We start from the raw sequence: 21,691 nt of genomic DNA on the forward strand, positions 1-21,691 counted from the left end.
GGCCAGCAGCCGCCAAACGCTGGAAGAAGCGAGGGACAGACTCCCCAAGTGCTCAGGGGGTAGCGCGGCCTGTCAGCACCTCGATTTGGCCCTGGGGAAAGTGAGTCGGGACTCCTGACCTCTACGGCTGTGAGAGAGAAAATTTCTGCCTAGGTTGCGGTCACTGTCACAGCAGCCCCAGGACACTCCCGCAGGCCTGTGCTGAAGAGTGAGGGAAAGGCGCCCGTGAGAAGGAGGCAGAGGCTGACAGAGCGTCTCTGACAGCCCATCTCACGTTTCCAGACACAGGCTGGCTTTGGTCAAGGTGCCACGGGGCTCCTGCTCTGAGCGGGTCGGGAACCAGTTCAGAAGCCGGGTTATCGTAGCAACCCCCTTCCCCAGAAAGCACTGCAGCTGTTCACTGTCCTGGCACCCAGGAGGGCTTCCCGGCCACCCCCCGCTGGCTTCGGTAGGGTGCCGCCCATCAGTGAAGGGCCGGAGCCCTGGGCCAGGGCCCACACCACGGGCACCAGCACCCCTGCTGGATGGCGAGAAGACAAAAGCAGGGTGCTGTGAGCCCCCCGTGGGGGGACAAGGTTCTCACCTGCATTCCGTAACGTGGCTCCAGAAGGCTCGAAGATCGCCACCTGTTTCCCGTTCCAGACAGCAACGGCATCCTATAGAGAGTCACGGAGATCATAAAGCAACCTGCCACCGGCACCCTTACCGCCCCGAGTGACCCAGACAGCTGGCCAGGTCCTTTGTCCACACCGAAGAGCCCGGCCGAGCCCAGCGTCCCCCGCGCGGTCACCTTGGTGGCGAACACCCCGCGGACGTGCATGTCTGTGCGCAGGCTGTGCGTCACGCCCGTGGACAGGAAGGACACGCTGAGCAGGCTTGGGGAGGTCTGCACCACGGCCACTTGCTGGTGGAAGTGTGAGCACATGGCCTGCTCGCTGAGGATCACCACGGAGCTGATGCTGTTGACCGCCAGCAGGCTCTTCCGCGAGCCCCACTGGGTTCCGCGCCACAGACGAGACGAGAGTGGGGCAAAGAGGAGGGAGGCGCGGTCAGGAGAGCGGCACACGCGTGGAGCGTCGACAGTTTTCCCGGCACTACCTCCCCTCGTTATGGAAACCGATTTACAGATTTTTAAGCGTAAAGTACGCGCTGTACGGAAAACCGTAAAACGCGGACGCTCCAGGTGTGACGCGACAGGGAGACACTGGCGTGGCTGTCCCGTCTCCGGTCTGTTCTGGCCCGTTAATTGTCAATTTAGGGATGTTTATTCTTTGTAAACGGACAGCAGGCTGACACAGTGTATTAAGTCGTGTGGCTCTCCTCCGGTGACACGAACTCCTGCTTTGATAACTTCACATCACCCTCCAAATCTACCTCAGTCTGGCTTTGGCTGCGCTATCCCGTCCCACGGCTACTTTTACCCATTCGCGACCAGCGTGCACTGTTTTAATTGCTGTAGTTTTGAGATATGTTCTGGTCGGGGATACGGAAATGTTCTGATTCTGTACGTGTTTTCCTCAGCCATGTGCCATGTGCTCTCCCAGAGGAGTTAATTTTGTTGAATACCTCCGGAAGGGAAAAAAAAAAAGGTCATGATTTGCACAGACGTACATGTAATGGGTAAGTTTACTTGGGAAGAAATGACACTTCTATAAGATCGAGGCTTCTCTTTAAGGAATGTCTCAGTGCTTACTTGGTTTCTCTTTAAGTTCTTCAGGAAAATTAGCAGGGCTCTTCCTATCTCTTCAAATCTGAGAAAGTCGTACGTTCTCTGCCGACCTGATAATAATCTATGCTCTTTGCAGCCATTCATTTTGGCCTCGGTAAGATATTTAACTCCCTACTTCACCGAGAAGCGACTTTTACCTCCGGCTGTGCCACAAGGGTCTAAGGGTAGCCCCCAAAGTGCCATATGGTGCCCCTGACCACTTAGCACGTGTGTCCTCCTGTCCTGACCCGGCTGCGCTTAGGTAGATCTGGTCTCAGAGGACCGCACACCGCAGGTCTGAGGACCAGGTCTGAGGCAGCAGGTCAGGAGCCCTGAGGCGGGGGCGGGCACAACTGGAGCAAAGTGTGAGGCAACGGCCACCTAACGCTCTGGAAGTTGGGCAAGAGGCAAATGAAGAAGGCCTCAGGAAAGTCCGCTGGACCCGGCAGGAACAGCAGCGTCTGTGGCGCCCTCCCTCCCCCCCCCCCCCCCCCCGGGCAGGTGTGGCCGGGAGGTTGGCTCCCTGTCTCATCGCGGCCACAGCATCTCCCAGGTGGCGTTTCTCACTCCCCTGGCTCCACGTTGTGAGGGTGGGGTCCCTGCGGCTCACGGGGTGCCCGAGAATGCCGGGCCCCCACGCCCGCGCCCCGGCTCGCTCATGGTGCGTGGGCTCCACTCTGGGAGAAGCGGCCTGAGGAGACCACAGGCCACGGAGCCCGGCTCCCTGCTCGCAGGGCAGGCAAGGTATCACTGCACGGAAGTGGCCACCGTCCCCTTTCTGAGCTCTGGAGGGGTGACTCAGACTTTCTTCCCCCAGGAGGAGAGACAGCCCACAGGAACAGAGCTCCAAAGCGCTCCCCGGAGGAGGTGACCTCGCTGGAAACAGAACGTGGGCAAGTCCGAGCCTCAGGGTGCTCTCGGAGAGAGCGGGGGTTTGGGTGTGAGCATCGGGAGGAGGCTGGGAGCTTCACGAGAGCTACAAGCTCCCCACAAGCCAGACCGATGCCCAGAGGGAATGGGGGACAGACACGCCTAGAGCGGCCTTACTGGGTCACAATGAAGCACCGACCCTGAGCTCAAAGACCACACCTGCCCAAATCGGATGGGACTGGACCGTGGGGCAATCGATGCCCAGAGCCACTGGCCAGCAGCTGAGTGCGGCTGAGGCACGAAGTTCGGCAGATCAGGGAGAGGACGGTCAGAGAGCCTCACGGTCCCTGCTGCGCCAGGGGACAGAGACGTCACTGTGGTGGTCCAGCCACCAAACAAATAAACAAGCGGCAGCAAGAAACCCTAGAGGCGGGGGGGGGGCGGCTGGAGGAACGGTTTGCAACCAAAAATTGAGAGCCACATAAAACAGGAGAGTATGACAGACACCCTGGAAAGTAAAAGCAAACAGAAACTGCCAGAAGGCCCAGACGTCACGTTTAACAGGGCTTCACAGCAGCCACTATAAACATATTCAAACAATACAGGTAAGGGCACCTAGAGAAGCAAAGGAAGGTGTGACACTGCATCTCCCCAAATACGGGCCATCGACAGGGAGACAATTCATAATAAGAGAGCAGAAAAGGCATACGCCCAAGAGAAATGAAATCATATGTCCACACAGAAGCTTGTACACAAACGTTCATGGCCACGTGAGTCACAACAAGTCCAGACATGGAAACAGCCCATGTGTCCATCGATGGAACGGACGGAAGGAGAACGGGAACGAAACGTGGTCCACGCCCGCACTGGGCGCCCCTCAGCTGTGGGAAGGGATGAACCGCCCACATGCACCGTAACGGGCACAGACAGGGAACACGTGACGCTCGGTGACAGAGGCCGGACACGGAAAGCGGCGGATTGTACGGTTCCGTCTCTACCAGACGCCAAGTGCGGGCAAACCCAGAGACAGAAAGCGCGCGCGTGTGCGCACAGAGGACAGGGGATGGGGGGTTGGAGGGGGAGGAGTGCACACTCCGAATACACTGAAAGGAAAACCAGGGTGTCACCCATCTCGACAAAGCTGCTGTCAGCGTAGAGAGAGGTGACGGAGAGAGGGTGGGTGGACGGAGAACACGGGTACCGAGCACTACACACCCACAGTCCCGTATCCACAGTTCCGAAACCCCAAAGGCCTTCAGAGTCATTCTGTTGTTTTTATAGGGCCCTAGGCTGAGGAACTGGCAGGTTCAAAGCCAACCACGTCCTCCGCCGTCGCAGGGCGGAGAGAGTGCCCAGCGCCCCGGTGCCACGTACCTTGATGTGTGTGATGTTGCCTTCGAGCTCAGTGGGGGTCTGAACGGCCCACCTGTCCTTGCCCTCGGCCGCTCGGCCGCTCTGCAGGCCCGGCAGTTTTCTCCACATGGCAACTCGCCCCTTATCGGTGCCCGCTGCCAGGAGACCTGCGGGTAAAAACGAAGCTCTCTGAGGTGAAAGGGTTAAAGGCAGGGGCAAAGGCTCTCAAACATCCGAACCAGCCCTCTGCCCAGTGAGCTCCGGCACCGGCCCCGCCCCCACCCGCGTGCACCGGGGGTGCCGGTGCTGCTCCTCTGGATTTTCCACGAGAGCAGGGGCCTGGGTGCCCGTTCGGTGCTGCTTCCGGGGCTAGCCTGGCACCCAGTGCCCGGCAGGCACAAAATAAACGATGGCCTGGCTCGTCGCCCGTTTTCCTGTCCTCCGTGTGTGTACACGCGTGCACACGTGCGTACAGGCACATGCATGCGTATTGTTACTTTCCCACGCTTTTCCTCGCGGTTTCAGGAGGGAACACAGGTCACCTGCCTGTACCCACGGTGGCCACACTGTCGAGCAAACCCGCCGACCTTCACGTGCTGTCATTTTCCCGCTCCCCAGTGACTTTGCTCAGGCGACTGACAGTTACAACCCATCTACCGCTCTCTGAGTCGCCACCAGCCGTTTTGCAGCCCACAGAGCGAGGACTGAGGCCGCCTCTCTCTGTCCGGCACCCGACAAGGCTCACCTTTGACTTTACAGTAAGAAACACAGTTTATATTCTCTCCTTTCTCGAAACCAAACTTCTCTTCTGGACTCAGCACGTAATTCTCTCCTCCTTCCAAATCCCAGAATCTACAATGAAAGGCAGATGGCGCCATTCAGGGGACCATGTCGCGCCCTTCCCCGCCTCCCAGGGTCTTGCTCCATGTGCACAGCGATCGGGAAGCAGACGGAGCCCGAGGGACTCCGACACGAAAGGCCCGCCGTCATTATGCTTAGATCTATTTGATACCTTGTTCATATTCAAAGGGAGCAGGGTTCGTGACACACCAGGTCACAACGAGAACGAAGGGACCCCAACCACAGGCATTAACATGGGAGAAATCCAAGTATCACATGGAGCAGAGGCAGGTAGATAAGCCAAGACGTGATTCCACATACGCCAGGCTCGAGAAAACCACGCGTCGGAATCGGGACGGGCCTGCCCGGTGAGGGCCGAGAGGGGACGCCTGGGTCGGTGCTGTGCTCTACTCTCTGACCTCAGAGCTGGTTGTATGGATGTGACTCCAAAGGGACTGACCCTCGATGGCGGTGCCTGCCGAGCATCCGGGCTCTTACCTGAGGATGGGCTCCCCTACGGCGGTCACGAGCACACTGTCCTCAATCAATGCGATGTCTGCCCGGTGACCTGTCTTCCCACTCAACTTGACCTGATGACGAGAAACAACCTGAAGGAAGCACGTTGCTCTTTGGAGCCCAGAGCATCCAGTGTGTGGTGGCCTGGTGGGGATGTGCCAGCCGGGTGGGTGGAGACACATGGAAAGGCGACGCCCACTCAGCCACACGACTCTCTGTGGTATGTTAAATGGCTAACGACTGTGCCTTCCGCGCATGGCGCACGGTGAGCACGTTTCTAGAGCAACTACCAAGGCGAGCCCCGTTCAGACATGACCACACGCTCTCGGGCAGGTGTCGTGACCCTGTTCTGCCCGGGCCCCCCGGCCAGTGAGAGGCTCACGGAGATCTGGACCCGGGTCCACATGACTCAGGACCCTATTTTCCACTGCTGTGCCAGGGGCACCTAAGTAATTGTGTAAACACCTATTCATAAGAAATCAATCAGCTCGGTAACCTACAGGATCATCTTCAGGAGAAGTTCAGAATTCTCTCAGGAACATGGACTCAGCTGGTACAAACCAGGGGACTGGCCAGAGGCAGGGTGGACCAGCCCTCACTGAGCGGCAGGCCGAGAGCAGTGGCCAACATGGGGCTGAGACACCTGCTCCAGAACTCGCTGGATCTCGGCAGCCCCACAGCTGGACGTGTGCTGCCCAGGAGGGCGACTGACACGCCTTGGGGCAAAACAGGGCGCGTGCAGGGGAGGGGGGGCAGTGGCGGCTATGATGGAGGGAAGTGAGGGCCCCATCTGCACAAGGGTGGGAAGCAGGACGTTGTCCCCCATCCCGTTCCCACCGTGAAGGTCAACTGAGCTGCTGCTGCGGGGTGAGCAGTTGTCCCTAGTCAGAGCCGGGTGTCCAGGCTGCGAGCTGGCCGCCCTCTCCCGCCCCCGCCCGTCGGCGGATTCCCGCAAAGCTCCTGGGAACGGAGTCACCTTCGTGACGGTCCTGGACGGCGGTGCTCAGGTCAGGTGAAGCCTGGCCCGGCCGCCCTGCTGCCCGCCTACCTTCATCACTTCCTCCGCTTCGCCCTCGGGCCTCACCACGAACAGGGACAGCAGCAGGCTCCGCGTGACCACCACCAGGGCCTCCCTCCTCTCCAGGTAGAAGAGCGCCTGCACCGAGCTGTCCGTGGACGCTGCCTCGGTGGTCTTGCCTTTCTCGTCCACATAGTGCACCGTCCCTAAGGGCAAAGGGGTCAGTCCAGGTGGGGGGCACTCGCCGGCGGTCCCTGTAGCTACTTAGGTGCGATTGCAAAGCATAAACACGTCCATTATAAAACTTTACAAACCAAACATTGAAAAACCGTCTGCACATAGACTCCCCGGCCATCTCTGAAATAAGCTTCACTTCTCAGCCCTGCCCACCTGCCGGGCGGCCTCGAAACTCTCTGTTCCCCCTGATGTGCTGATATTAGGTGCACATCCCTCACCCAGACGCCGAGACCTGGAGCCACGGCCCTCCTGCAGCCGCACGCGTTCTCCCAACCCAGAGGCCCTCCCTCCCCTGCTCTGCCTGGCCTGCCGGCCCCTCCTCAGCCTTCTGAGTCGGTGGGGAGCCTCCGATGAGTGCCCGCCAAGCAGCCCTGTCTGCTGCCCTCAGGAGCCTCCTCACCCTCCCCGTCTGCTCTCATCGGCTTCCAAGGATAACGTGACTTCCCGTTCAACCTTACAACTTCAAGGTTGTGCCGAGGCCCGTGGTCAGCACGACGTCACCGTGCCGGCACCGCCTCAGCGAGCATCTGTGGCAGGCTTGGTGACACCCACACGTGTTCACTCAGCTGACGTGTCCCGCGAGCTCGCAGGCAGGGGTCTGACTGCACAGGGTGACCCTCCCGAGGCCCACAGCTCCTGTGGGAGGGGCAGGCCTGACCCTTCCAGAGCCAGGCTTGTCCCCACCGCGCACCCCTGCCCACTGGGCCTTCTTCCCACATCATCTCCTCGACTCCCTGCTAAGGGGGCCTTGGCGCTGGCCTCTTCCTCCCGGCACCGCCCACGCCTCTGTACCCACGCCTGGCCCTCTGGACCTCCTCCAAGTCCCCTCCATCAGCCGTTTCTTTTTACCTCCAGAAACAAGCGGTATCTCTACCTTAACAAGGGCAAAGCCCAGCCCTGGCAGCTGCCCTCTGCTCTCTTCTTCCCGTCAAGGCTGAGCTGCGCGGCGGCCCGCCCTGTGGAAGCCATCGTGAGCCCCCCTTCCCTGCTCTCACTCCTGCGGCATGCACACTCGTGTCTCCCATGACTGTAACCCTTCTTCTTTGCCCGCACCCCATACCGCACTTATCTGCTGCCGCGGGTGCCTGTGTCCCTGCTCACACTGAGGAGTCAGGACCCAGACAGACGGTGCCCCCGCCCATCCTGCCCTGTCACACTCCCTCCCCAGAGCTCAGGTCAGGGCGCTTCCGGGCCACACAACAAGAGGGCAGCACCGTCCCCCTGCCCTGCACACGGGAGCGGCTGGGGCGGGGGGAGGTACCAACGGGGCCTCGTCCTGAGGGCCCTCCAAACACAAGCCGAGCCCATCCGCCTCCATCAGGACCAGGTGAGGCCCTTCTCTGAACGCTGGGTCAGTGATGGCCGAGAGTCGCTGACGCGTCACTCTGAGGCTGGCACACACACAGGCTACTGCTTTTTTATGCAGACACATCACCTCTTTGTTCACAGTCCCTACCAGACGCCCCTAAACGCTTCAATGTCCTAGAATCCCCACCTAAGATTCTCACCATCCATCAGGCTGACAAAGAACGACAGTCCCTCTTGAGAGCCCATTTTCAGGAGACTCCCAAAGCTGCTTTTCCTCCAGTTAAACATGTCCAGGGCTCGCTCATCGCCACTCACAGCCGCCTTCGCCAGCTGAATGAGGTCCCTTTGGAAGGCGGACACGACAGGAAGTCAGATTCCCAGAGGTTCCTTACAGGAAGGCGTGGTCACTGCAGATGTGCCCGCAGCCCGCCCCGCACCAGCCCCGCGCTCTTACTCACTCGCCAGGAGGGGGGAGCCGGAAGATGCAGTGGGTTAGGTGTTTTCCGTAGTCGTGCTTCAGCAGAGGAGGCCCTTGTACCCGACCCCTTTGGTCCAACCTCCACAAGAGCAGGACACCAAGCTGGAAAACCCAACACCGTGTGAAGGAGACACAATCTTACGGTGACCGGTGGGAGTGTTACGCGGTGCGAGAGAATAAAGGCCGATTCCTTTTACGACAAGTCACAAAACTGTTAATGTGTGCGCCGTGAACGTGGGAGGAACAGGAGCCTTCCGTGTGCCCTCTGCCACCCTCACTCCCCCAGATAACACCTGCCACACAGCCAGCTTTCAAAACTCAATTTTTGAATAGACTCAGATTTACCAAAAGCGGTAGAGATCATTCAGAGAAGTCCTGTTCTCCACCCCTCACTTCTCCCGTGAGCAGACCTTACTTAGCATAGTGCGTTTCCCAGATTTAACAAGCCGACACTGACGTACTGTATTGACTAGAGTCGTGCTTTATTCGCACTTACTTTCTCCCTGGGTCCCCCCCCCACCAGGAGCCACAGGACATTTGGGCGTCACGTCCCCTTGGGCTCCTCTGGGCCGGGACAGTGTCTCTGACCCCCCCAGCTTGCAGGACCGGTCAGGGATGCTGTGGGGCGTCCCTCCGTCGGGACCCGTCTGACGCTCTTCTCGCGACTGGGCTGGGTTGTAGGTTCGGGGAGAAGGCCACGGAGACCGCGCACCCTTCTCGTCACGTCACGTACACGGGTGATCAGTGCCACTGACGAGCCTCATCTGTGCCACTGCTGACACTCTCCGCCCGGTGAGGTCCCTTGGGTGACCCTGTCCACAGTGAAGTCTTTGCTTCTCCCCCCTCTCCGTCCCGTACTATTTGGAACGAAGTCACCCGCTTGAGTGTGGACCATCTACATAATCGCTTGGGTTCTTTAGGACGAGAGATTTGTCTCTTCTCCACCACTCACTAATTACTACATCACGGGGTCATACCCCTGTTTATGTCACAGACGGTGACTTTCCGCTTTGGGTTACAATCCAGCACCACTTGGTTCACTTTCGAGCTCCAGCTTCGGCCACCGGGTGGTCTTTCGTTAGCTCCTGCGTCCCTCCGACCCAGCCCGGACCGCGGGATCTGCGAGCACTTCCCTTACTTGCTGGCTCTCCAGATCCTCTGGGCTCAGGGCCCGGCCCCAGTCCTGGGATCAGCCGTTTTCCCAGGAAACCACCACCTGGGGACAGGCGTACTACGTGTGCAATTTTTAAGTCATCGAGCTCTTAAGCTTAGGGCGCTCACGAGCGCGAGAGGTCGGGTGGGGAGACGGTGCCGTCGGGCCCGGGCCAGGAGGCCTCCGTGGCTGTGGAGGCATGCTGAGCTTTGCCAAACAGCACCACTTCCATAGAATCCGTCAGCAAGGAGGCCCACCCAGCTGTCAGGGCACATCTCCCGCTCGAGGAGGCTGCCACACACTCTTCTTCCCATCCTTTGTTCTCTCAGCGTGCCCCCGATCGTCCCACAGGCCCGAGAGCACTATATCATCGTAAACGGGAAAGTGCTTTCCAGATACAGATGGCCCTCGAACAACTCGGGTCTCAACGTGGGTCCTTTTTAGGTGGACTTGCAGGGTATGGTGCCGTAAACGTATCTTCTCTGCCGTGTGAGTTTTTTGCACTTTTCTTTATTCCAGCCTACTTTATGGTAAGCACGCGGTATATGATACACCCGGTGCGTAAAACGTTGTTATTCAACTGTTATGTTACTGGCCAGGCCTTTGGGTCAACAGAGGCTGTTAGCAGGTAAGCTTCTGGGGAGTCAAAGTTATACTCAGATCTCTGACTGGGAGAGGCTTGATGCCCCTAACTCCCAGGTGGTTCCAGGATCAGCTGTAGTGTCGGCCTTAAAAGGCAACTTACACACAAAGTCTCTCAGCAAAGCCCCGTCGGGTTTCTGGGTAACCAGGTGCCAGACTGGAGGCAACACCTGAGCTGCCCAGTCTCCCTTGTGGTGACAACATTCATCACAGTTTTATACACTCTAGACACAGGTCACCTCGGAAGACAAGAAATCAGCCCCACGCACGAGCAAGAGTCTAATGTCGTACGAGACGAAAGTGCAGTCAGTGTGTTGACACGTGTCGGGACATACCATCACTTCACGTGACCCGTGACACATTAGGACCCACAACACCCTGACTGATAACAAATATGTCCTCACTCATTCAGAGGACCAAACATTCCCTCACCACCGGTTCACGGAATCTCCCATGAGAAGGGCCACAGAGGTGTCTCCGCTCACGTTAACGAAGGTGACTTTGGGTCTCTGCCCAGGGACGGGGTGGCTGCCGGGAGGACCCGCCACGGGTCAGAGGGCTCCAGAGAGGCCTCCATAACCGCCCAGGACTGCGATCGCAGGCCTCCAGGCAGGGAGGGGTGGGGGGAGTGGCACCCGGTGAGGACTCGAGGACTCGGGAGCTCTGCGCCCTCCCCGGACGTGCCCTGTGCGTCTCTTCATCTGGCTGCTGCCTCGTGTCCTTTATCGCATCCTCCACACACCACTAAGCGCAAGTACGTGGTTCCCTGGCCTCTGGGAGCCGCTCTAACCGGCTGCAAGAGCCCGAGGAGGACCCTCCACTCTGTGGCCTGTGGTGGGAGCACAGGTGAGGGTGGGGGTGCGGGACGGAGGCCGTGACCCGTGGGACCTGGCGCTGTCTCTAGGTGCACGGTGTCAGAATGGAGTTGAATTCTGGGCACCCCGTGCACAAGGACTACTTAGTGTTCGGTGTTGGGGAACCCTGTTCCCCACCCCTGCTGGCACTGGCTCCGGGAACCTGCAAGGCTCCCCACGTTGCTACCTGTCACCTAACTGCCACCCCCCGCCAAGCACAACAAGTCTATACTGAGGGACAGTCTACAAAATAACCTGTCTGGACTCCTCCGTTTGGTGATATCACCAAAGACCAAAAACAAGAGAAGAAAGGAAAGATGAGACCAGGGAAGCGTTCGTGATTCAGGGAAACCAAAGAGAAGGGACAGCCAAACGCAGCGCGTGGTCCTTGGCCACATTCTGGGTTAGGACAACACCCACCGTGGACGGGACAGGATGGGACAGCCCGAGAGGGCGCCGCCTCAGCGCTCGCCTTCCTCAGCGCGAGTGCCACACACATGGCAGCTGTGTACAAGTCCTTGTCCTCAAGACATCAACGCCAGAGGACCTGGGGTGAAGTGTGATCTCTGCGACAAATTCTCAAGTATTCAGGGGAAAAGATAGAGAAAGCAGACGTGTCAAAATGTAACAACCAGAGAATTTACGTGAAGGGTACACGGTGCTCCTCGGGCTAGTCTTTCAACTCCTTTAATAGCTTGAAACTTTTCAGAAGTGGCAACGGGACAGAATGCATCGGTATGTGCTGCTGTGAATCGGAAGAAACGGGAGAAGCTTCGGGAAGCTGTGGGCGCTGGAGGGCGGGGTGGAGGGGAGCGGAGTGCATGGGGTTGGAGAGTCCTGTCACGGTAGAGACCTTTTCATAGTCTGTGGACTTTGACACACGTAAACGTATTACCTTGCCCAAGGGAAATGAATGACCGCAGTGTAAAGTTTCTGCCACCTGTCTGTGAATCGAATTAGGTATAAATGCTGACTCTCAGCCTGGGAACCCTTACTTAGCACTTTCGGCTGATAACTCTGTGTTGTGGGAAGTCCCTCGGGTCTTCACCCACTAGATGCCAGGAGACGGCCCCCTCCAGCCACTCTGACAGCAGAAACATTCTGCCAACTGTCCCCCGGGGGCAAAGTGAGCTCCATGAGGAAGCCCTGAGCTAGACAATTAGGACCAGGGCCTCCCAGGCAACGAAGGAGTGTGCTCAGGGAACCTGCTGATTCGGGGGTGGGGGGTGGGGGGAGCATAAAAGTGACAGTACCTGTAACAGTCACCTCACCTTGATGAACATAGTTTCCTAGAAAAGTTCACTTAAAAAATTACAGACACACCTCTGCCAGAGTATGACGGTAGGACGAAATTTTCAAACCTTACTTTCAGTATAAAACAGATTCTGCCATGACATCCAACAAGGTCAAGTGAATTCCGCAACCACTAGGTCTCAAATTCTGACCTTCAACACGCTTCCCCACTTGCACTCTAACAGCACCGACGGGGATGCAGCGATCCGAAATCAGTGACAACCACGTCTGCTTACCCTGTCCCCCGACACGAGGCAGTTCCCGTTGGGGCTCCACTTGAGGACGGTGATGTCGCTGGTGTGGGTCGGGGGGACCGCATGCTGCTCCTTGTCCTGCTTATTAAACACTGTCGCTTCTCCGGTCTCCCAGCCAACAGCCAGGATCATTCGCGTCGGATGCCAGCACAAGGAAGTGACCCGGAACGACCTCTCGATATGCGTATCGGGCGCATGCTCACCCTACAACGGACAAGAGGTAAATCCCACGTGGTGAAGGGAGACAGCTACTCTGGAACTTCTGGCTGATCAATGAAATCGGTATCAGCTAGAGGATATAAAGAGCTGTTTATTAAGGAAATGTTCTACTTAATTTTCATAGAAACACCAATCTTACCCTTGGCTATGAAGGCATAGAATTAAGACTCAACTGGCCACGCTGACCAGGTTATCAAGGCGTATGATCTCATACCTCATACTCACAACGGCTTGGTTGCTAGCTAGCATTTCAATGGGTTCCAATAAAACTTTATTTACAAAAATAAGCACTAGGCCCGGAGGTCAAGTGCGTTGACCCCAAGGTCCTATAAGTGCGGGCTCTTTTTTTTTTTTTTTTAAGTTTTTTAATGTTTATTTATTACTTTGAGAGACACAGAGACAGAGTGCAAGCGGGGGAGTGTCACCAACCCTGACACGGGGCTTGAACTCACGGACGGCGAGATCATGACCTGAGCTGAAGTTGGACGCTCAACCGACTGAGCCACCCAGGCACCCCTGAGTGCAGGCTCTTGGGTAACCCCAGGAGCCTTTCCAGGGTCTGCAATGCCAAAGCTATTTGCGGCCCCTCTCACCTCCAGGCTGTTTTCCAGGAGCGGGGGACCTCAGATAGGACCCAGAAGCACGCAGACATCACTGATGACCTTCGCCGCTCCAGTGAAGGTGCTGTGGGACTGCAGAGGGTTGCAGCGGGAAGGGAAACGTGATTGTCTTTGTGACACGCGAGGGGTGTTGTGCACGGAGAGCGGTGGGGAGCAGGGGGTGGGGGGGCTTCTACAAAGCTCTCAAAGAGCCATCCTGGAAAGAGATGTGCTGAAGTCCTGACCCGGTACCTGTGCCACGACCTTATTTGGAAATAGAGCCTCTGCACATGATCAGGTTAAGAAAAGGTCATTAGAATGAGCCCGAAGCCAATGGCTGGTGTCCTTACAAGAAGGGGAAAGAGACACAGACACACATGATGGCAGTGGAGTGATGTGGGTACAAGCAGAGGCGGCCGCCGGAAGCCAGGATGAGGGCTGGCATGGTCCTCTCCCAGAGTCTTTGGGGACAGCGTGGCCCTGAGGAGCCCTCATTTCAGACTGTGGCCTCCGGACTGTGAGAGGACAGATTTGTTTTAAGCCACTCAGCTCACGGGGATTCATTATGGCGGCCACAGGACACCCGCAGAGCTTCCGATGGCCAACGTGGCCAACAGGAGACTGGACCGGGACGCACAGATGCACGGAGGGGTTGGCTCTGGTCAGAGGCCACAGGCTGACTGTAGAATCTGCTAGACACTCCTAACCATGTCCCCAACCTAAGTGCCGGGGCTGAGAGAACTGTCCACACTGAAGGGCTTTTATAATATTGGGAGTTTGAACCCCAGGAAAATGTGATACACACACACACACACCCCACATTCCACACACTCCCCCACACCCGTGTGCACACATATACGTGAGAACGAAGAGGAGGAGACAAGAGCCAGAGCTCTGGGAGTCAGTACTGTGGCTTCTTACTACTCACTTGTTCCAGGTACACATCCACGCTGCCTCCTGAGGTCGTGCTGACGGAGGCAACTGCCAGGAACGGATGCACAGGGTGCCAGTGGATGTGGGAAGGAGACCCAACGGAGTCCGGGGCTTCCACTCGGTGGTCAAAATAGAGGGCCATGATGACACTCAGACCAAGTCAGGGCTCAAACCTGCGTGGGAAAGATGGCCAAGTCCTGTTGGCTTTGAACAAAACAAAGACAGCGACCATCCGAGGAACCGGGAAGGACAAGCATCATGAAGCCAACATCGGAACATGATGCAACTGACAAAGGCCCCTTAAGACCATGCAGGCAACTTTATGTGGAAGAGAGCTCTAACAGGGGGAAAGCGTACAATAAGCAAGAAATTGGACCCGGAATGATCCAGGCACGACAGAAAGAATAAAACACTGCCATCAAAACAATAAAGTAAAGCCCGGCAGGCTAGACGACATCCTTATTCCAATCATAAGGAGGACAATTTGTATTTCCATAGCTGCCCTTTGAGCAAAAATCTCCAGCCAAATAGAAGTGAAACTGCTTCACAGAAATATATAGAAAAACCTAGTATTCGATTTGCTATAAAGCCTGAAGACCACGGCTGTCTTCAACATCAGACTCTCAGGTAGTAGAAGGCAAGAGGGTTCCTTGGCTAGAGAATCGAGAAAACGAAGCCACAGCAACAGTAGGGACGGTGAACTTGATTCTTTCTCCGGACTTAACGTCTTTCTTTCCCGGAAAAGATTTGCATACCGCCCCGCGCAGGAGGGTGGGATGGTGCGTGACTGGCCAGTCCCGCTGCCCACTTCTCACACCCTCGAGTCAGTCTGGGGCAGCTAACTGGCAGATAAGACAATATTTGCAGGTTCGTGTGCTATCATTTAAAAGTATTCAACGTCATGCCCGTTACCAGATAAAGAAGATGTGGTTTACATAGACGACGTACTGCTTGGCAATGAGAAGGAATGAAATCCTGCCATTTGCAACAACGTGGATGGAATGGAGGGTATTAAGCTGAGTGAAATAAGTCAGTCAAAGATATCACAAAGATATTCCCTCATATGTGGAACTTGAGAAACTTAAGATCATGGGGGAAGGGAAGGGGAAAAAACAGGGAGACGAACCATAAGAGGCTCTTAAATACAGAGGACAAGCTGAGTGTTGATGGGGGAGCAGGGGGAAGGGGAACATGGGTCATAGGCAGCGAGGAGGGCACTTGTTGGGATGAGCGCTGAGTGTTGTACGTAAGCGATGAATCACGGGAATCTACCCCCAAAACCAAGAGCACCCCGTATACACTGTATGTTAGCTAACGCAGCAATAAATTATATTTTTTAAAAAATGGCTGTTACCAGAAAGATAGAAAATAACTCTTGGCAAAGATGTGGGGAAATCAGAACCCTCGTGCACTGCCGGTGGGAGTGCAAACTGGTGCAGACGCTGCGGAAGACGGTATGGTGGTTCCTGAAAACTCAAACACAGAGTTCAGCAGCTCCACCTCTGGGTGTACACCCGGAAGACTGAAAGCAGGGGGTCGGGTACATCCTTGTACACGCACGTTCACAGCAGCACTATTCACAGTAGTCAGAAAAACGGAACAACCCCTGTTTCTTGACAGATGAATGGAGAAACACAATATGGTGCACATACAGGACACAGAATGAACCAGCCTTGAGATTCTGACATGTCACAATATCGATGAACATAGGAGACGTTACATTCCGCTCAGCGAAATAAGCCAATCACAGAAGATCGAATGCAGTGTGTTTCTACCTCTGGGAGGGACCTAGCATAGTCACAAAGAGACAGAAAGTGAAAGGGTGGGTACCAGGGCCTGTAGCGCTGGGGGATGGGGAGCTAGTGTTTAATGGAGAGAGGATTTCTGTTTGGGAAGATGAAGAATACTGAAGAGGGTTGGTGGGGATGGTTACACCACACGTCAATGTGCTTAATGTCACCGGTTGTATACACGCAAATAATTACAATGGTAGACTTTATATTACGTATATTTAGCCACAAGAAAAAAAAATGGTGTTAAAAAAAATGGATGCTGCGATGTTCTACCATCGGAGTGGAGAATGGACTACGCCATTTGCTTTCGCAGCAACAATAATTCTATCAGAGGAAGCCTCGAAGTCTCAGCTTGGATTTAGAGAAGGAAACCCATTTCAGGAAGAAGCTAAATGCACGAAGGTACAAATGAACAGTCACGTATCAAACGTTCCCCCTTTTCTTCTGAGTATATACTGAGTCCGAAACACAGGCACACTTTCTGAGGTGGTGTTCTCACTGCCATGGAGTAAGGAACACATGCTGGGGGCTGCTGGTGGAGCAGGGAGGCACGGGCGGGAGGTGTGGGGGGCCGGAGTCAGGGGAAGGGGCAGGATCCAGAGACCTCTCCCCCCCCATCACAAAGGGGACATCCACTCCGGACGGGGCTCCGACTGTCCTTATGCACTTTCAAATGAAGTCAGTACAACGGAAAAAAACCGCATAAAAATCGGGGCGTTTAAACGAAAGGAAACGTTTGCGTTAAAGCAAAGGAAAGCTTTTGAGTTTTCATGTGTCGCAGCCAACCAAGGGTGGAAATTTGGGGCTATGACAAATTTGTACTCGTGTTTAACAAGTTTACTTGGTGAAAATATTGCTCTGAAAAATAAGTCACGTTAATTTTGTTAGACTGAAGGAAGAGTTACCACAGCACTTGAGGTAAAACCTGGTTTCCCCTGTATTTTTGGTCTCAAACATCGCTGTGGAATAAGCATGGGTGCTCACAGGTTTTATTTTTTTAACGTTTTATTTATTTTTGACCCAGAGAAAGAGACAGCATGAGCGGGGTAGGGGCAGACAGAGAGGGAGACACAGAATCCCAAGCAGGCCCCAGGCTCTGAGCTGTCAGCACAGAGCCCCATGAGGGGCTCGAACCCAGGAACTGTGAGATCATGACCTGAGCCCAAGTCGGCTTAAGCCAGCCAGGCGGCCCACTCTCAGGTCTTTAAACTACTTTTTCCTGCCTGGGACTTCCTGGGAGACTCCCTCCCCCACACTCCACCTTTGGATATTCAGAAGCCCCATCCCTCTCTGACTTCACTACCAGGTTGTTCTAGGCTTCTCTCCAGCGTCCCCACACAGGCCGGTCCTTCATTGCAAAGTCCTTCAGACTTTATTGCAAATGTATGCTTGACTGACTTCTCTACCTGCTGCAGGTGGGAGTCCCTGGCTGCACCCCCAGCCCTGAGAACAGCACCCCCTCCAGGCGAATACGATGAAGATATTGATTAGCAAGGGAAGTTGCTCTTGCTGGTTTATTGCAAACAGCGGCCAAGGTGGGTGAGTCCGTTTTTACCCAGTGTGATGGATTGCTCACCATTCCTCCTTGTACCTGCGTTTCAACGTTTTTCCACTACGAAGAGGTATTATCTGCATGATCATAAACAAAAGCTACCAGGGTAAACACAAGAAGAGGTGACTAACAATATTATCCTTACCTAACGACACCGATCAGTGGCATCAGTTCGCAAACAAGCGCACTTCCTTTCCTTAAACTCAGGGCCTCTAGAACAACAACAAAGTGGCAAATGTACAAACTTTGAGGAAAAGAAGCAAATTCCGTTAGTTCTAAGCGATTTGCTCCTGTCCGACGCCAGTCCCTGCCGCGGACCACCGCCTCGGGGCGCCCGGCTCAGCTGGGGGTTCGGGGTGCGCAGGCTGACTGAGCAGCGAGGGGGGGCGGGGGGAGGCTCTGGGGGGCGGCGGCAGAATGCAGGGGCGCGGGCACTCGCGGCCACCCAGCCGGCGCCCCCTCACCGCAGACGGTTCAGGGTCACAGCCGCAGGCCTTGCACGCGAAGGCCGACCGGCCGCGCATAGGGGCGGTTTTCTAACCCCCACCCCGTCCCGCGGGGGTCCCGGGAGCCCTGCCGGCGCCGCCCGCCTCCCCTCCCGGGCCCCGCCGGGGGCTCGTCCCGCCCCGCGGCCCTCGGTGGAGCCCGGACTGCGCCCGCTGTGGCCATCATCGCGTGCTGACCTCGGACGCCGCGCCCAGCTCCCGCCGACCCCGACCCGACCCGCTCGGCCGAGGCCCGGTTTCCGGAGGAAAATGGCCCGGGGGTCCGCGGGACTGGGGTCTGGCCCGGCTCGTCATCGCCCCGCTCCCCCGCCCCAGACCGCCACGGAGCCCCTACCCGGCGGCTCGCAGCCCTCGCCCTTCGACCCCACTCACCTCCATGGAGCCGCAGCGCGTTGCCCGGACAACGGCTGCGCGCGGAACGCGGAAACTGCCGAACGTGAGAGCGGCGGAAGCCGAGGCCACCCGAAGCGCCTCGAGAGGCCGGAAAGAGCCGAATACGGTCGAGAGTGTTCGTGAGGCGCCAAGGGCAAGAGTCCCTGGCGGGTCCCCGCCGGCGGCCAGCTCCGCGGTCCTGCGGGGCATTTTGTCCCCGTCGCAGTTCACAACCAACAACGCCAGCTCAGAAAGGGGAGCTAGGAGGCCAGCATTTGCCTGTGCTGCGCAGAGAAGGGAAGCGGGTGACATTTTTATAGGTGTGATGAGGATGCAAAGCCTGTTGGGACCGGCTCCTGCAGTTTCATCTTAATAAACGGGTTGGTCAGCTGACAGTGTGGAGGAGAAACGGAACGCCATCTTCCTTAAGATTCTCTTCGGTTCATCTTCTTCGGTCTTTGGGACCGCACACCGTTTGCTGGGCTCTACTTTGTCTCATCTCAAGGAGGAGGGTGTGGTTCAAGAGGATTTCTGAGCAAAGCCGATTGATTCGACGTAATACTTGATGTGCATGCAACGCTTTGGGGGCCGTATGGACTCCTTTGGCGAGAAAATGGTAGCCAAGGGTACCTATGGCTTCATCCCATTAGAAACCAATGTGACTCGTGGCGGCAGATTGCATTCCCAAAGGCACTAGAACGTGCGCCCTGGCCTTTTCGGTCAGGCGTGCTTAAACTTGGAAATTAACTTTGAACAACACAGCAAAGTCATGTCGTTAAAGGGAAAAAAAATTGCTACAGCAAAGTCCACATTAAGTGAAAACAATAAAAGGAAAATGCAGATACTACTGGATCCGACAGGATAGGTGCTGGATCACATAGGTACAAGGAATATGCCGTTTTTAAAGACGTCATTTTCAGAAACAAAAACATTTATTGGGGGAAAAAAAAAACCCTGACATGAGACACTGTAGGTTTAAGGTGTACTGCGTGTTACTTTGATGCATTCATGTTATGTGGCGGCTGTAGCGACGTCGGTCATATGACGTAACTAAGTACAATATTATCGTCTGCATCCGTCTTATTGTGCATTAGAGCTCTACGACTCATACGCTGCTCCTTCCAGGTTTGTACCCTCGAACACCACCCCGCTTATCCTCTCTTCCGTAATAAACGCGAGAATTTAGAACACACTCCTTTATCGCCAGGACGAAGAAATATGACCCACGTGCCCAGCGCCATCCACTGCACTAAGAAACTTCAAAAGCACACACTCGATCTAATAAAGGGCGTATTTATCTCACTCAATTGCATTTGTATACTTTGTCGTCAAAAACCCGGTTCGCGCCGGATTCAAGACTCTGAGCTGAGGCGGCGTTTACTTCTCACGCATCCGTCAACACGGCTCCGGCCAATCACAGCCAGGGCGCTGGCCCTATTGGCTGTCTACCCGCCAATCCGGAGAGACGCATTGGCCCGCACGGCCGCGAGGCCGGCGTCACAACACTACCAGCGTCGCAGGCCCGCCCCGCGCCCCCTCCCAGCGTCCGTACGTGCAAGCGCGCGCGCCGGCTGCTGGCCAATGGCAGCGCCCCTAGGGGGGCGCGCCCGCTGGAAACTCGGGCGTGCTCGTCCCCGCGCGCGTCGCCCCGCCCTGCCCCGCCCCGCGCGCCGTCCGCCCCGCCCCGCCCCGCGCGCAGTGCCCGCCGTCTCCGCCGGCTGCCGTAGCCGGAACTGCTGCTGAGCGCGGCGGGCCGGGCCTCCGGGAGCTGAGAGGCGGCAGCACCCGCGCCCGCAGCCTCGTCAGCCGCTCGCCTGCCGCGGAGGGGACGTGCCGGGGCGAGGGCCCCCGGGCAACTGCTTCCGAGGCAGGAAGACCACATCGACGTCGCGGCTTCTGTGCAGCGGGCTCTCGGGGGCCGGGGCTGCCCGGCCCGGCCGGTTCTGCGGGCGCCCGGGAGGCCCCCGGGGAGCCCGCGAAGCCAGGCCGCTGCGAGGCGTTGATGAAGAAGGTGACCGGGGGCCGGGGTTCGGGAGGGGTGGGCCGCCCCGACCGCCTGTCATGGCGAGGCCCGGGCCCCAGGTGGAGCGGGGCTGCGGGAGAAGCGGCCTGTGCCCTCGCGTCGGTGCTTACGCACGCGGTACTCCGTCGGGGTGGCCCGGCGGAGTCCGGACCGAGGAGTGGCGCGGTGACAGCGCTCTTTGTGTGCAGCCAGAAGTCGGCCCGGGAGGGAGGCTTTTGCTTTTTCCTTCCCGAAGCCTGACAAAACGATGTCGAGTCGGGATTTTTCGCTTGAGGTGATTCCACCGCTGCGAACGGTCAGGAAGTAGCGTTGGAGGTTTTCGGTCAAAGGATTCCATCCCCGTGGTTTCCTTTTCCTGTAGGGGAAAACTGTGAAATGTGTCAATATCCTTTTGGTTCTGAGAAGCCGTGTCCTTGTGCGTTCAGGTCTTCCCTGTATTCAGCCAGGCACACAGGCAAGTCTGTTGTGTTGTGGCCGGTGTATGCCCTGCGTGGGTCCTGCCTGGCTTGACTGTGGGTAGTTTTGGGGATAAAAGGTCCCTGGGAGTGGGTTTCTCCGCATAATAACCCAGAGAAAGGCCCTTTGGGGTATTCCCAGGTTTCTTAGGTACAAACGATAGGTTGAGAAATAGGTCGCCTTAAGTGCTGTGCAGTGAAGTCCTCTAAAAAGTTTGGGTGTTTGCCCTGTATGGTTTTATTCTTTGGCAGGTTTTTTTTGTATTTGTTTTTTTAACTGTCATTCCTTAAATTCGAATAATTTGTAAGACCCATTCCAGCAGATGAAAACTGGCACAGATCATTTTGTGACAATACATCGGAGCAGTGGGAAGTGTTACTATGATTTTTTGCTATGATTTTTACTCTTCTCTAAATGTTTCAGTGAGAGACCATTGCCCCTATTCCTGTATTTCACCCATAGCCTGGATGCCTTGCTGTCTTTTCCCTTTTGAACGAAGCGTTTCCATTCTCAGCAGCTTTGTTGAGGATGTCAAACAGTTTGGACATAGTATCATCACCTGTTGAGGAATTTAATTTTCATCTTTCTTGCTTTATCACAGGTACACATTACTGACCCTTTTGGGGCTTATAATGTGATGCTACCTGATCCTGACTCAGTTTTTGAGCGGATCTGCTTCTCGGGCTTGCGCACATTTTTAGGGTCCTCAGTTCT

The 21,691-nt window shown here is 56.3% G+C and overlaps 2 protein-coding genes across 11 annotated transcripts in view; one reads left to right on the forward strand and one right to left on the reverse strand.

Moving 5' to 3' along the window:
- Positions 1-19,178, reverse strand: part of IFT140 (intraflagellar transport 140) — a 79,991-nt gene extending 60,813 nt beyond the window's left edge. The window contains exons 1-14 of one of the 10 annotated variants that reach the window (XM_053213690.1): positions 18,499-19,176; positions 17,766-17,832; positions 15,857-16,063; positions 15,630-15,741; positions 14,271-14,448; positions 12,507-12,728; positions 8,309-8,430; positions 8,051-8,193; positions 6,336-6,511; positions 5,270-5,361; positions 4,677-4,783; positions 3,953-4,098; positions 791-994; positions 584-656 (exon numbers count right to left, since the gene is read on the reverse strand). In XM_053213690.1, the coding sequence (XP_053069665.1) occupies positions 584-656; positions 791-994; positions 3,953-4,098; positions 4,677-4,783; positions 5,270-5,361; positions 6,336-6,511; positions 8,051-8,193; positions 8,309-8,430; positions 12,507-12,728; positions 14,271-14,417 (1,432 nt within the window). In that variant the 5' untranslated portion in view covers positions 14,418-14,448; positions 15,630-15,741; positions 15,857-16,063; positions 17,766-17,832; positions 18,499-19,176. The other 9 variants (XR_008294732.1, XM_053213687.1, XM_053213688.1 and 6 more) reach the window with 9 other exon arrangements.
- Positions 19,179-20,188: 1,010 nt separating this feature from the next.
- CRAMP1 (cramped chromatin regulator homolog 1) overlaps positions 20,189-21,691 on the forward strand; it is a 57,138-nt gene continuing 55,635 nt past the window's right edge. Inside the window, exon 1 of the mRNA XM_027043643.2 lies at positions 20,189-20,509. The gene's annotated coding sequence lies outside the window, so the exon portion shown is untranslated. The remainder of the gene's footprint in view (positions 20,510-21,691) is intronic.

This window comes from Acinonyx jubatus, chromosome E3, assembly GCF_027475565.1.
Source record: "Acinonyx jubatus isolate Ajub_Pintada_27869175 chromosome E3, VMU_Ajub_asm_v1.0, whole genome shotgun sequence".
NCBI lineage: Eukaryota > Metazoa > Chordata > Mammalia > Carnivora > Felidae > Acinonyx > Acinonyx jubatus.